Below are 15952 nucleotides of genomic sequence, written 5' to 3' on the forward strand. Positions count from 1 at the left end.
CACACAGTCTGCACAAGGCAGACACCATTTTGCAGACGAGGAAACAAGCTTTGAGGGGTTAAGGAACTGAGGTCATGGTGGTGTGAGGGGAAATGAGAGAGGACAGACTGAGATGAAGGTTCTGTGATGGTTCTCACATGAACGGTTCTATGTGTGATGCAGTGGTCGGTGGATTTTTTTCTGGGTTCCACAGTTACAGTGGAGATCAGAGCTGAGAGGGAAAAGTGTGAGGTCCTGTGTGTGGTAGAGGCAGCCTCACCCATGGGGGCAGACACCACCCACAGGGCAAGGTGCATCTCCAGGGCTCTTGTGAGAGGAGCCAAAGGATAGGAGCCTTCAGCAGCTGCCGTCCCTCATCATCCTGGTGACATGAGGACTGCCAGGGGGTGGGCGTGCCGCCTTGTCGGGGAGAGAAATGCAAGAAAGAAGCTCTTTACCCCCCTTCCTCCCATGGGGTCTAGGCAAGAATGTTTTCTCCTGCCCCATGCCAAGGGAGGGGACCCCGAAAGAACCACTTGTGAAGTTGGGGTGCTCAAACCCACCCCCCACACTGGTGACCATCTTATCTGAGGGACTGGCTGATGGGAGGCATTGTTGGTGGAGACAGGGTTCATGGGATGGCCACATGAGAGGTCAAGGGTGCCTGGCCTTGTGCCCTCTGAGGGGTGAGGGGAATGGATGTCACTGAGCTTGTAGGCTGTTGGGACTAGGGGCTGCAGACTTGCTCAGGACAAAGCTCGGGTTGAAGATGGGTACACTTTGGAAAACTGTGGTTTGAGGGGCCAGTGCAGAGGATGGAGCCGAGGGCTGGAGGGGGCTTCTCATCATTTGTCTCTGTTCAGCCCCTAGACAGTGAACTGGATCAGCAGAAGGACCCAGAGAGGGAGAGGCAGGTAACCTTGCCAAGAGCAACATCTGAAGTGGGGAAATCTCCCCCCATGGGGACGCACCCACCCATGCCCTTCCTTAAGGGGTCTGTGCAGAGAGGGAGGGAGAGGGGGAAGCTAAGCCCTGCCCCCAGCACCTGGAGCCCAAGTCTAGCCTGTAGGTAGGGCAGCTTTTTGTTTTTTTTTAAGATTAAAGTATAGTTGGTTTGCAATGTTGTGTTAATTACTACTGTACAACAAAGTGAAACAGGTGTACATATGTGTACATTCTTTTTTTCAGTCTTTTCCATTGTGGTTTATCACAGGATGCTGAATATAGTCCTCTGTGCTATACAGGAGGGCCTTGTTGTTTATCCATTCTGTATATAAAAGCTTACGTCTGCTAGCCCCAACCTCACACTCCATCCCTCCCCCAGCCCCCCACCCCCCACCTTGGCAACCAGCAGTTGTTCCCTATGTCCGTGATTCTGTTTCTGTTTTATAGATAGGTTCATTGTGTCATATTTTGGATTCCATGTATGGATAATATCATATGGTATTTCTTTCTGACTTACTCCACTTAGTACGATAAGCTCTGGTTGCATCTGTGTTGCTGCAAATGGCATTATCTGATCTTCTTTATGGCTGAGTATTGTATGTATGAGCCACCTCTTTATTCATTTATCTGTCCAAGGGCATTTAGGTTGTTTCCACTTCTTGGCTATTGTGAGTAGTGCTGGTGTGAACACAGGGGTGCATGTATCTTTTTGAATTTTAGTTTTGTCTGGATATGTGCCCAGGAGTGGGATTGCTGGATCATAATGGTAATTCTATTTAGTTTTCTGAGGCACCTCCATACATTTCTCCACAGTGGCTGCACCGACTTATATTCCCACCAACAGTGTAGGAGGGTTCCCTTTTCTCTCTACCCTCTCCAGCTTTTGTTATAGACTTTTCCATGATAGCCATTCTGCTTGGTGTGAGGTCGTACCTTACTGTAGTTTTAACTTGTATCTCTCTAACAATTAGTAATGTTGAGTATCATTTTATATGCCTATTAGTTATTTATATTTCTTCTTTGGAAGTTTAGGTCTTCTGCCCATTTTTGTTCATGGTTGTTAGGTGCTTTTTTGTTTGTTTTTGTTGAGTTGTATGAGCTGTTTATATATTTTGGAAGTTAAACTCTTGTTGGTTGCATTATTTGCCAATATTTTCTCCCATTCCGTAGGTTGTCTTTTCATTTTGTTTAAGGTTTCCTTTGATGTACAAGAGCTTGTAAGTGTATTAGGCCCCATTTGTTAATTTTTGCTCTATTTCTTTTGTCTTGGGAAACCTAAGAGCATACTGGTACAACTGATTTCAGAGAATGTTCTGTCTACATTCTTTATGAGTTTTATGGTCTCATGTCTTAAGTTTAAGTGTTTAAGAGGTGGGACAGCTTTAACAAAATAGCCATTGAGGTTTGCAAAAGATAGGAACCTGGAAAGAAAATTGTAAGGACCAAAAGACCAAAAAATATAATGCTGAGTTCATCATTTGTGACAGAACCGGAAGTCCTAGCACAGTTGGGAGCAACTGGAAAAATAAATGTAAGTCCTTGATTTCTATGTCTCAGTTTCCTCATCTAGATAATGGGCACACTAGCTGAATCTACCTCTAGGAAGCGCTGTGGGGATTGTGTTAATCTGTGGAAAGTGTTGGAACATTGCCCTGTCCACATACAAGGTGGTAAAAGATGGGCTATTTCTCATTCTCCAAGTCGTGACTTCCACACACATCAGTGAGATGTGTTTTCTCTCCACTTTCCTTGAAGCGGACATCTCTGTGTGATGAGATCTGCCTTTGGTGAGAGGGGACGATGGTGGGGAGAGGGCCCCTAGGGCCAGGCTGCAGAAGGCTACCACAGGACCCCTGGTATAAGGCACAGTTCCATCCCAAAGGCTTGCAGCAGCCCTGACTCGCAGACCCTCAAGGACTGGACTGGGCTTTGCAGGAGGACTGGGCAGTGTGTCCACAGAGAAAAAGCCTGAAGGGCATTTTGCTTTAGAAACAGGACTAGATACTCGACTGGGGAACTGGATGCCCCCAACCCACCACTGGCAGCAGAAGGGTTACACAGAGTGAGCTTCAGAAAGCAGAATTACAAAGAACTCTGAAGAACACTCAGTTAGATGATGTCGGGGGAGATGCTACGGGAAACATTTCCTTCTGCGCTCCCAGTGCAGGGGGCCCAGGTTTGAGCCTGGGTCCGGGCGGCCTGCATTGGGAATGTGGAGCCTTAGCCACTGAATCACCAGGGAGGTCCCTCAAGTGCTTTGGGATCCTCTTACCTCGTTCTTCCAGGCCTCCAGCACTCCATGCCTCTGCACAGAACGTTCTCACCAACCATGGTATCTGGCAAACTTGTATTGTGCCTTAAAAACTCTGCAGAAATATACCTCCTCCAAGAAGAGCTCCCTGACAGTTTCTCTCCAGGACCAGTTCTGTACTTTGTAAATGACTGCCTATATTGCACTTCCTGAGCCTCATGGACAGGATCTCCAATCTTAAGAACTGAGCCAAGCTGTGCCTATTTTACAAATGAAGAAATAGTGGCTCAGAGTAGTTAATAAACGTGCCCAGGGTCACACAGGGAGAAAATAAGTAATATAACAGCTGAGCTGTAGTTTACATCCCTGTCCGTGACTCTTCTAATTATAACCTGTCATGACTAGAAAGTTGAGAAAAATTAGGTCCCTACCCATAAGCAACTATGTAGAGCAGGGGAAGAGAGCTGTCGTGTAGCTGGACAGCTGATGAGACGGACGGTAGGAGCAGAGCGGGCAGTGGGCTCTGGGAAAGGGGTGCAGAGCAGACAAGGCTGTGCTGCTGGCCTTCTCCCTTCTCTCTTTCTCACGATGGCATCCTCAGCCCTCCAGGCGTGGCTTCTCCCAGCCTAGCCAGGAGGGTTGGCGAACCAGCAGTTTGCTGTGTTTTTCTGTCTAGCTCTCACAAAGGCTCTGGAGGTGGCCCAAGGCTGAGGTCACAGCAGTGCTGAGCCTGTCTCCAGGCTGCCCCCAGCCTGGCCAGTAGGGAGAGGATGCTCCCCTCACCCCAAGGATCAGCAGCTGGGATTAGACCAAGGAGCGGGAGCCTGGGAGCCAGGGAGTGCGGATCTAGCTGACTACTCACTGTATGGCTTTCTGTGAGTCTTATTCTTGTTTAGGACATTTGTTTCCTTATTTGGAAAACAAGGGGCCTGTAATGGATGGCCAAGAGTCCTCATTCCCTCAATCACTATCTGAGATTCTAGCTTGTCTGAATTTGGCATTTCCAAGGTTATAGGGCACAAGAGGGCGCCAAATCCTAGGTCTTACTAGTGATGAGAGCTCAGAGGAGCTGATGAGGAGTGTGATGCAGTGTGTGGGTTTGAGTGGAAGCAAAAGCACTCAAGGGGAGTGGGTGCGTGTGTGCATGTGTGCATCACCAGAGTTCTTCCACCACCGACATTTACCACCATCACACTCCACCCCCTGCCTTCCTCTCCAGCCGCTTGCTGCCTCCCTCTGCTCCAGCAGCACTGGCCTCCGGCTCTCCCTCAGGCCTCTGTGTGCTGTCGCTGCAGCTCGGAACCCTCATCCCTAGACCTCCACAGGGCCCCTCTTCCTCTCAGTGAGGCCTTCTCTAACTATCCCATGGAAAATAGTACCTTTAAACTCATTCCATGTATGTGCACTTTTCTTTAGAAAAATTTGGTAGAATATAATACGTAATTTACCTTTTCAAGCATTTTTAAGGTTAAAATCCTGAGGCATTAAGTAAATTCTCACTGTTGTGCAACTATAACCACCACCCATGTCCAGAATATTCTCCATCTTCCTAAATGGAAACTATATCCATTAAACAATAGCTCCCCATTCTGCCCTCCTTCAGCCCTTAGCAACCACCGTTCTTCCTGTCTGTGAATGTGTGTACTCCAGATAGCTCATGTAAGTTGAATCATACAATATTTGTTCCTTTTTGACTAGTTCATTTTACTTAGCATGTTTATCTTCAAACATCAACATGTGTCAGAATTTGCTTATTAAGGCTGTATAATTGTCCATTTTATATGCATATCTTGGGTATTCATTCATCCCTTGATAGATTTGGTTGCTTCCTGTGTGACTACTGGGTATTAAGCTGCTATGAACACGGGTACACAAATATCTGTTGGAGCCCCTGCTTTTGATTCTTTTTCATGCTTTGTTCTTCTGCATGGCTTTTACTATCATTGAACAGTCCTCCCTGTACCCCCAACTAGAGATGCAAATGATTTCTGCTTAGAAAAGAGGATTCCAAAGGTGACAGTTATAGGGCCTTAAAGGACATTAACCAATTATACCTAACCTAGAGGTTTCATTCTAAGTCCTTTTAAAAAACTCAATACTTAGCTCTTCAAAATACTCTTCCCATCTTACCTGCTTCATCAATTCAGTTCAGTCGCTCAGTCGTGTTTGACTCTTTGTGACCCCATGAATCGCAGCACGCCAGGCCTCCCTGTCCATCACCAACACCCGGAGTTCACGCAAACTCATATCCATCGAGTCGGTGATGCCATCCAGCCATCTCATCCTCTGTCGTCCCCTTCTCCTCCTGCCCCCAATCCCTCCCAGCATCGGTCTTTTCCAATGAGTCAACTCTTCGCATGAGGTGGCCAAAGTATTAGAGTTTCAGCTTTAGCATCAGTCCTTCCAATGAACACCCAGGACTGATCTCCTTCAGGATGGACTGGTTGGATCTCCTTGCAGTCCAAGGGACTCTCAAGAGTCTTCTCCAACACCACAGTTCAAAAGCATCAGTTCTTCAGTGCTCAGCTTTCTTCACAGTCCAACTCTCACATCCATACATGACCACTGGAAAAACCATAGCCTTGACTAGATGGACCTTAGTCGGCAAAGTAATGTCTCTGCTTTTCAGTATGCTATCTAGGTTGGTCATAACTTTCCTTCCAAGGAGTAAGCATCTTTTAATTTCATGGCTGCAGTCACCATCTGCAGTGATTATGGAGCCCCCCCAAAAATAAAGTCTGACACTGTTTCCACTGTTTCCCCATCTATTTCCCATGAAGTGATGGGACCAGATTCCATGATCTTCGTTTTCTGAATGTTGAGCTTTAAGCCTACTTTTTCACTCTCCTCTTTCACTTTCATCAAGAGGCTTTTTAGTTCCTCTTCACTTTCTGCCATAACAGGGGTGTCATCTGCATATCTGAGGTTATTGATATTTCTCCTGGCAATCTTGATTCCATCTTGTGCTTCTTCCAGCCCAGCGTTTCTCATGATGTACTCTGCATATAAGTTAAATAAGCAGGGTGACAATATACAGCCTTGTTGTATTCCTTTCCTAATTTGGAACCAGTCTGTTGTTCCATGTCCAGTTCTAACTGTTGCTTCCTGACCTACATATAGGTTTCTCAAGAGGCAGGTCAGGTGGTCTGGTATTCCCATCTCTTGCAGAATTTTCCAGTTTATTGTGATCCACACAATAGGCTTTGGCATAGTCAATGAAGCAGAAATAGGTGTTTTTCTGGAACTCTCTTGCTTTTTCGATGACCCAGCGGATGTTATCAATTAGTGAGTTAATCTTTGATACATGTTCATTCTATATTTGTATGAGTCAGATTTTTGTTATTATTTACAATGTTGATTTTTGCTGTGCAGCATGGTTCAGTTATTGTTCCGTCGCCAAGTCGTGTCCAACTCTTGCCACTCCGTGGACTGCAGCCTGCCAGGCTCCTCTGTCCTCTGTGATGGGGCGGGGGATGGGACAGGGAACTTTTCCTTCTGCAGTCCACTTAAGCAGGGCTACCTCCCCTCCCTGGAGATTTCTTGGGGGAGGTAATTCACTTCTACTTCCCTTCCCTCACTGAGAAGCCCTGAGGGTTCCTATGTCGCATTCAGTGTGCTCCCAGGAGATCGACGAGACAGTGGACTTTCTGACAGCTGACGCCGCCGCTTCTGTTTTCTAGCCAAGTTGATTCACAGAACCTGCCTGTTTAGGCAATGGGCTCTGAGCACTGAGCAGGCCCCATGGGATGAGTAGGAGGTGGCCTTTGGGATGATGACATCTTTCACCCACCTTCAGTCTTGTCCCTCACCTGAAACATGGAGACACTCAGCCAGGGCCAAGAGGTGACGTTCTTGTTTATTGTTGCGGCAACTCTTACAGACATTAGCGTTCAGTTAAATAAAGGAAGAGAACACATTAAATACATCACAACCCCCAAAACAGTACGGAGGAGGGGAGGGCGGGCCAGCCCAGTGACCAGACTGTCAGGGGAAATACATTCAGTGGGTGTGCGGCATCAACATTCCAGGCTCACGTGTATATATATCTTATTTATATATATTTATAATTATATATAGAGATCATTGAGTTTTGTGTATACAAAGAACCATATTGTTACAAATACAATACTATACTTCTCCCAACGCTTTACAATAAGCTCTATTTCACCCTCTTTACAGAACAATAGTACAAGTCGAACTCTAGGGGCTGTGCTGAGTATGTACAAGGAATATTCTTCCCACACAGTCCTCACCATGGCCTTGACGGAGGGTCGGGACGTAAGATCCGGGTTGTGTGTTCAAGTTGGCCTCAATCAGGGAAGGGGCGAACGGACATGAAACTCAAACCAGCAAGTGGCCTTGGGAGTGGGAGAGTAAACACGCCTCAGAGGAGGTGCCCCTAATTGTAAACATTGGTAACAGCCTCACTGCTGGGCTCGGGGGCGGGTCTCATCTGCGTGCAGACAGGGTGGCGGGTGTGACCGGGATAGCGGGAGCGATGGGGAGGTAGCAGGTTACTCTGGGACTCTCTGAGGCCGGGGCTGATGGGCAGTGTTGGGAATGCAGACCCGGATGCAGGGACTCAGAGTCCAGCGCCCCGTGATGGGCTCCAGGCCCTGGTCTCTGGGGGCTTCATCCTCGCGTGAACCCAAGGCTGAGGGTGGCTCCCTGAAATGGTCACATTTGAGAAGGCAGAGGCAGGGCAGGTTCTGGTGCATCCTGGCTGGACCAGGAAGAGTAGATGGATCTGGGAATGTATCCCCAAAGCTGAGTCACCAGCACGTCCAAGCCAAGTGGCAAGAGTGGCTTTTTGCCTAGGGCCATGTTTGGGAAGGCTGCTCTGTACATAGTCTTCACCATTACACAGGGTTTTCAGATATTTACATATGTAACTATATATACTGGGATGTCAGAGGGAAACAGGCCATCACTTCCCGTGAGACTTCCCAGTTACTGTTAAGATCCTGCCTCTTGGTTAACTTCTGAAGATGGGCTGACTCCCCTCGGGCAGCCAGGCAGGGAAGAATACACGACAGCTGACTGAACCTCCACCAAGTTAGAGATCTGACTCTCTGGGCATGAGGAGCCACTCTTACTGACACAAAGGTATGTGGTGAGATTATCTTATACTAAAACGTTAGTCTCCTAACTGGCAAAAACACCCATCAGACTTTCCAGATATTTGTGCAGTAGCAATAGCAGTGTAGCCTGCCGCCTCCTCTCCTTTGGGTGAAGACACTGCATTGTAATGACTTGGGGGGCTGCACAGGGATGTGCTGGCAGGGTTCCTGTCCAGTGGCCGATCACAGACACCTCTGATCGGCCAGAGGCGAGCCCCCTGGGGGCCGGGGGCTCGAGAGTTCACTTGGGAGAAAACGGCACAAGCCTCTCGTGGTTATATCCCAATACCACTCAGAATGCTGCATTCCTGTTTTACCCACTCTCTCTGGCAAAGGTAAGGTGAACTCAGGACTCTTTAGTATTTAATTGTATGTCATCAGACACTACAGTTTGGTAAATGGTACTGAGGTTCGTGGCTCCTCATCTTGGGGCTGGTCTCCTGCTTAGCAACATTGAGCTAATTGTCCTCAAAAGTTTTCCAGGGGTCCCATACTGCCCACCTTGGACCCTTGGAGAAGGGGCAGCCCCTTCCCAGGGGTAATGTGTGGGCAGCATAGCCCCTCTTTGGCAGGGTCTGACCCATGGTCACACTGGGAGTCCAGCCACTAACACCACTGAAGCACCTGGCTTTCCTGCCTAAGCAGAAAACTCAGCACAGAGATCCCAGACTGCACAACCTCTCTGGCAGAAGTTTCTCGTTCCCAGTCTTTTCTCATTCACTTTCTCCCTCCCTGAAATCCCTCTGTTTGAGGTATAAATCCATACTATCCAACATGTGCTCACCAGGTTGCTATTTCCACAGACACAACATAAATAGCCCAGATGTTGAGAACAGGGACTATAATAATATCACAAAATAGTTTCTCTTACCCTGTCTCTGTGGAGGTCACAAACGGAACAAAAACGAAAACCAAACGAAGCCACACCCCACCCACATGGAAACAAAAGTGCTCTTTGGACCAAGAGTAAGTGAAGACTGGCTCAGAATCATGGTATTACAAAAACATCTGCACTGACCTGCGACGAGCGAAACCCACGGACGTGAGGCGCCTGATGGGAACACGTAACATCCCACACTAAGTAAAAGCCTTTTCAGGCCCCCGAGGCAGCAAGATGTTTTTGGAATTCATCTGGGGATTCTTAGGCATCGCTTGAGGTCATGACTGTCCCTAGTTTGGTGGTCTATGTACCGTGCTGGCCTCTCAACTGTCACATCCTGCCTCGTGGTCCTGAGAAGAGGAGGCTGGTCCCACCTTGGACCAGGAAGCCTAACACGATCACACCAGGTTCCTCATCTTCAAGGGCAGCAGTCCATCCTGTCCAGACTCCCAGTGTGTGTGGGCTGTGTGTGTTGGGGTGAGGGGGGTGCATGGGAGTCCACCAGAGCCCCCTGAGCCAAGGAGCTGCTGGCAGGGCCGGACCTCAGCCTCAGAGGGCTGTCTCTCTCCGGGCAGGGCTCACCAGCCCCTGTGGCCCTCACCTGTGGGGGAAGGGGCCTCACAGAGAGGCCATGCGGGTTTTCCAGGGGCTCTGGGTGCCTCACTGGTGGTGGGTAGGAGGGCAGTGTGGAATATATGCAAGTGAGACGTGTGTACATACGTGCGGTGTAGAAGGCGGCAGAAGTACCTGCCTGTGTTTACCTAACAGTTGGTAACCGCGGGAATCGCCCAGTTCTCTGCACAGGTATCTGCGTCCCAGCAGTTCCCCTTCTATCCCGGGGTGAAAAGGTTCACATTAGAAAATACAATTATGTTGAAACTAAAACTGGCTATAGAAGAGGCATAAGGTTGGCTCAGAAATTCTGGGAGGAAATAGCGTATGATGCCCCAAGTACCCGGTGGGCCGGCCCCCCATTACTGCCACATTCCCATGAACTGACCGGAAGAGAGCAGAGATCAGCCATTGGATCGTAGGCACTGCGGAATGGGCTTCTTCACCGTCCCTAGGGGCTCCTCCGAAGAGGTCTGCACCTCCTGGAAAGGGAGAGTGCGGGGTGGTGACAACCCTCCTCAGGCCCCCTCCCGCAAGGGCCCTTCAGGAAGGTCCTCGGCAGATTCTGGGTGGCTTTGACCTGCTCTCCAGCCTCAAAGGAGTGTATACAAAACTGCCCTGGCATTTAAAACAAACAAAGCAAACCGGGGGGAGAGAGAGGGAGGTCGCTGCGGATTCTCTTCCTCCGGTTCGAACCGAGTGCTGGGCGTGAGGGGGGAAGGTCCCGGTGGGCACACAGAAGCAGCACGAGAAACACAACCACAAGTGAGGAGGGGCCTCCATGCATGCCGCCGCGGGGCGCGGCCTCAGATGTAGACGGGCTGCTCCTGGGCTGTCAGCAGTCTGTACATGGCAGCCGGCATCGTCTTCATGTGGATCTGCGGGCAGAAACACACGTCAGCGGCGGGCTGGCGCTCCGGGGCTGTGTGGGGGCCGCCGCAGGCTGGGGCGCCTTTCAAGGCACACCCCTCTTCCCCCCTCCCCCCATTTCTAACCTGACCCAGGCAGCCTCCAGCAAGAGCAGAATCCATGGGCTTTCTAAAACATTAGGGGTGACAGTGGAGACTGGAAACCAGTATGCTCTACTTTCCCCAAAGCTCTAGCTCTCACCAGGCTTTGGCTTTTCTTCTTTTTTTTTTTTTTTAGGAGAAACCCCCTTAAAACAGGAGGAGGACAACTGTGGGGTTTTGGCTGCTCCTGCCTTCCTCCCTTCCCCAGCTGTTCAGACCCCTGTTCAGCCTGGCCATACCAGGGAGCTGCGGATTAGACTTGAATCTAAGACTTTAATCTTGCAGGCTCATTTGGTGGGATTAGCTGGGAAAAATGGAGAAAACTGGGTAGCCACAGAGAGAATAATGCCCAGATTAGAGAACTAGAAGAGAAGGTGGGTAGATGCTGCCGGAGGAGAAGGCTGAGGTGATGTGATGATGTTTTTGAGGAATAGCTCTCAGACAACCACTTGTTATTGGGTTTCAATTCTGGTCCAAGACAGTTTGGTTGTGAAGACGTGTTCAGGATATGGACGAACTCTCAGGAGGGCTTCCTGGCTGGGACGAGGGGAGCCAGGGGACTCCCACCCAGGCTCCTCCCCTACCTCCCCCACGGCGTTGGAGAGGATGTGGACGATCTTCTCATGTGGGGTGGCCACCACACTCTGCCCGTTGATTTCAATGATGCGGTGTCCCACGCGGACGCCTCCTCTCTCTGCTATTCCCCCTCGCATGAGGCTGCAGATCTGTCAGAGTCGAAGGCCAAATTTAGCCAGAGGTCAAGTGACCCATCCTGGGGGGGCAGTGCCTGCTAGGAAACCCACTGGGGCAGGAGAGTGTCTTTTCTGGAATTTTCCACCCCCAGTGCTCTCATCTCTGAGAAGCTGCCATGGTCAGGCTTTGGACGTTTACATCTTTGTTTCTACAAGTGAGAGGACACTGGAGCCCCAGACGGCCCCCCTGTGTTCGCACACTCTGCACAGAGAATGCAGCATGTCCCCGGATCTCACGGCACCGTGAATTCAGACTACTTTCATCCAAGCTCAGCTTTGGTAAAAAGAGCTGTCTGGGCGTGTCACAGAGCTGCCAGTGTTTTCAAACTGTCAGACGCAGGTTAGTATTATCTGGGACTCAAACACTGAACTGTGTGATGCTAGCAGCTGGCTTTTTAGGGTCAGTTACCTGACTTATGCTGGGGCTAGAACCTGCTAGAACCCCACTGTGTGTGCCACAGTTTGGCCAGCTGGAGGGCAGAAGCTCACTGGCCTTTTCAACTCAGTGGTCCTTGTTCCACTCCCCGCTGGCAGAAATGCTAACGTGGCTATTTCCTGTCTCAGTGCAGCCAGGCATGGTGGTGGGCAGAGGCTGGAGGCCGGGGGAGGGCTCTGGCCTGCACACGGCAGCCGCAGGCACCCCACCTCACCCACAAAGCAGGTGGAATTGTCCCAGAGGAACAGGGCTGACTTTTCACTCCTGACTGTGCACCTTTCTCTAAAAGCCGATGCAGATGACACTGCCTCAGCTCGGGACAACACGCTTTCTGTGTCTGTGTGCGTGGGGACCCTTCAGCCTGTCAGGTACTCGGGGAGCCAGGCCCTTAGGTGCTTCCCACACTTGAGATAAAACTGAGGGCTCTGCATCTCTTATAGGACAATCCTCTGTTAACAGCTGAACAACTTCTAATGTTATTCAACTTTGGAAAAACATACCCAAGGAAGTTTAAACTGATAAAAATAGGTTGTCAGATCAAAATAAACTGATAAAAATAGGTTGTCAGATCAAAACTATAAGAAGTAACCTTGGCTCTTCTCTTAAGAAGGAAATGAGGCTACATGGGTACAAAAAACAGATAAAGTGGGTTAGGTATTTCAACCCCAACTGGGAACTTCAAAGGTATTTCTTAAGACACACTTGGAATAAAATTTTAATTACCTACAAGTCAATGAAAATTTAAGGGAGGAAAAAGTATAGGTTTTTCTATCTGAAAAGATGAACGCAAAGAGAAGGAAGGCACGTCCAAAATCTATAATATCCAGAAGGTTACAGATTTGTCACCAAAGCCCAGAATTACTATGAGTCTAGAACAAGGCAAACCAGGATGAAAGGGGAGGAGTACCGAATATGGAGTTTCTGTCTGGGATAAAGAAAAAGTTTTGGAAGCATGGTTACAACCACTTCATGAATGTCCTATAAAGGCTCTGAACTGTATGTTTAAAAATGGTTTAAATGGTAAACTTACTACTGTGTATGTTTTATCACAATAAAGGGGAAAAAAGGGAAGTACTGAGTTGACCAAAAATTTGTCTGGGTTCATCCCATAACATCTTGTGGAAAAACCCAAATGAACTTTTTGGCTAACCCAGTATTTGAAAGCAGACATCCAAGTGATGAAAATACACTTTATCCCCAAAGTGCCAAATTCAGGTCAAGAAAGCAAGGAGGAAATCATTCACACATAAGCCCCACAGGGCTGGGTTCTCAGCCAAGGCTGTGGGGAAGGTGGGCACCTCCCAAACTGTCTCAAGTTGGCAGCTGGGAGGACCATTCTCCTCCCAGAGGAGGCACTGAATTCTCTGCCCATGGAGGAAGGGGGTCTGCCTCACCCATCCGCCCCTCTCTTGCCAGATTCTTTCTGGGAACTGACCAGCTTTAAAAAATACCCCCCAAAGACCTAAACCCTGGGCCTTGGTTTCGTGGGTCAGACTTCTGGAAGAGGTATGGGGCTGAACTTACAATTCCGTTCTGGACGCTGAACCCCAGCTGGTAGCGAAGGTCTGGTCTCCTGATCAGCACGGTGGTTACTGGGGGACACCTCACGATATTCAGCTTCACCCGGGCCTGATTCTTCAAGCCCTGCAGTGTGAATAAAAGGGAAACTGATGACCATCGAGGCTGACACAAGGTAAGAGCAGACGGCACTGAAGGCAGAAGATGCTGCATGGAGCCTCGGTACCTGGTCAGCCCGTGCAGTGCCCCTCGTCCAGCTGGACGGCGCCCGAGCTGGACAGTCCAGGCGAAACTGTTAACCTAGGGGAGAAAACTGCTGGGCTTACATGGAGCCCTTCTGTCCTGCGAAGAGACTAGTTTCTGTGAGCAGGGAAATGGGCTGCGTGTAAGGCATCTGAAAAAAGCAGTCATCTGTACCGTTAAGAGAAAAACTGCCAAGTGTGGTTTCTGGCTTGAAGGATGAAGGATGTACAGTCTCGCTTCCGGACAGGTGAGAGACAGGCTTTCGAAAGGAACTTTACTCTGAAAGTCACAGTCGTAGCAATTCCTCCTTTTCTAACAAAGGACATCTACCTCACAGCAATGGCCCAATTCATTGGGCTTGTTCTCTCTCACCCCTGAGGGTCCTACTTCCTCATTCCCTCTGCCTGTTAGGATCTTACAGTTAGTGACCATTTCCAGGTGCACGTGGGGAGAAACAGGGCGCAGGGGCAAGACGGCAGTCCGGGAAGACCCCCTTGGGAGACTGAAGGGGGTGTTAGGACCAGCGCTGGTAGAGCAGGAAGTAGACGGAAAAAGGTCTTGGAAAGCATCTTCTGATTTCATGCTCCCTGGTAACTTACCCCTCCCTCTAAACCAGAATGGAGTGTAGAAGCATGTCGGTCTTTTGAAGATAAAGAGGGACTTCAGCTGGTTTCTGAGCCTAGACCTCCTGCACCTGATCTGACTTCAGCTGAGCCCAGGCCTGTCTTCCTGCCCTCTGAACATTTGCTCAGCAGGGACCAGGGCCTGGGTCTATGCAGAGGCACTCCTAGAAAATCACCACAAAGCCCCTCTTCTCCTCACTCAGGCAATGGGAAGATTCTGCCCCTGCTGGTCCCACCACCAGCTTGTGAGCCTCACCCGAGAGGAAGGGGCTAGACAAAAGTCATTCAGTCCTGAAATGAGCTTCCCTCTCCTGTCTGCAAGGCTGTGTGCTCTGCCTCAGAGACATCCTACCTGCCCTCTGGTCCAAACTGAATGGCTACAGCAGGTGCTTTCCAGCCTGCTTCAATCGCGGCATGCAGGAAGAAAGGCTGGGTACACAGACTGCTCGGCTTGTGGCCAGAGGCCCTGCTCTGAAAGGCGAGACGGGGGAGAAGTCAGTACTCCTGTCAGACGCCTGCCTCACTGGACTCCCAGCAAGTGAGGCTAGCTGTTCAGGAAAGGTTTCAGGCCTGCCACAGCTCCTCTCCTCCAAAGGGGAGAAGCTCTTCCTAAAAGATGCTACTGCAGGGTTGAGGCAGGAGATGGATGGACCCCAGGTTGAACAGTTTCTCCCCTGTGGACAGAAACTCCATATAAGCAGGATGATGTAGGAGGCCCTGTCTAGATAAAAGACAAAAGACCACATATTCCTCATTCCTGAAGTTAGGGAGACCTCCCCGACGACACCTGTGCAGAAACTCTCCTTGGGGGTCAAAAGAGAGAGGGTGTCACCCCACAGTAAGTGATGGCAACCTACCCACAGGCCTCTTCACTAGAATCCATCTTGGCTAAGAGATACATACACACCTGGGAGGATCCTGAGATACCTAGTACACTCAGGACCAGGCAAAGCAAGATGACTGAGCAAAGGAAACTCACAAGAAATGCCCCATAAAGGTGATTCAGACTACCAGAAAGGCACAACTCTGGGCCCGCATGACATCTATCCACATAAACCATATTCTTTTTCTTCCTAATCAGCACTTTGTTTCACTACTTTCCGACTGTGTGTGGAAATTTGTTTCTGCACAGCTGATGGGTTAGGATCTTGCCACTGGTCCCAGGTGGTCTAGTTCCTGCCCTTGATATCTGGCTGGGAACCGAAACCCTCCCTCAGGGCGCTGCAGGCCAAGGGCACCCGAGATCAGGGGGAGTGGACATCCCGTCCTCCAGGAGGGAGCAGCCAACAGCGGAAGGGCAGGGAAAGGTGGGCTCTGTGCCACCCAGTCTGGAGCATCCCCTGGAGACGCCCCCTCCCCGCATCCCACCACCACCCCCATCATTTCACAGATGGGTCCAGTGTGTGCCCCTTACAGGTGAAGCAGAAAGAGAGGGCCCGGAGGACAAGGACAAATCTGTTTCAGCCTGCAGTGTGACCTATGAACAGAAATCTGTAAATCGCCTAGTCGCTGGTGCCCGCTGTCACTCTCTAAGCAGTCTGCAGACACTCTCTCTGCAGTAGGTCAGGACTCCTACTTCAGGT

General features: G+C 49.8%; 1 protein-coding gene across 1 annotated transcript in view; it reads right to left on the minus strand.

Annotated features, from left to right (window-relative positions):
* Window positions 1–10593: 10593 nt before the first annotated feature.
* APBA1 (amyloid beta precursor protein binding family A member 1) overlaps window positions 10594–15952 on the minus strand; it is an 81859-nt gene continuing 76500 nt past the window's right edge. Inside the window, exons 10-12 of the mRNA XM_068974432.1 lie at window positions 13510–13629; window positions 11382–11522; window positions 10594–10665 (exon numbers count right to left, since the gene is read on the minus strand). Coding sequence (XP_068830533.1) covers window positions 10594–10665; window positions 11382–11522; window positions 13510–13629 — 333 coding nt within the window. The remainder of the gene's footprint in view (window positions 10666–11381; window positions 11523–13509; window positions 13630–15952) is intronic.

Source organism: Capricornis sumatraensis, chromosome 6 (genome assembly GCF_032405125.1).
Source record: "Capricornis sumatraensis isolate serow.1 chromosome 6, serow.2, whole genome shotgun sequence".
Taxonomy (NCBI): Eukaryota; Metazoa; Chordata; class Mammalia; order Artiodactyla; family Bovidae; genus Capricornis; species Capricornis sumatraensis.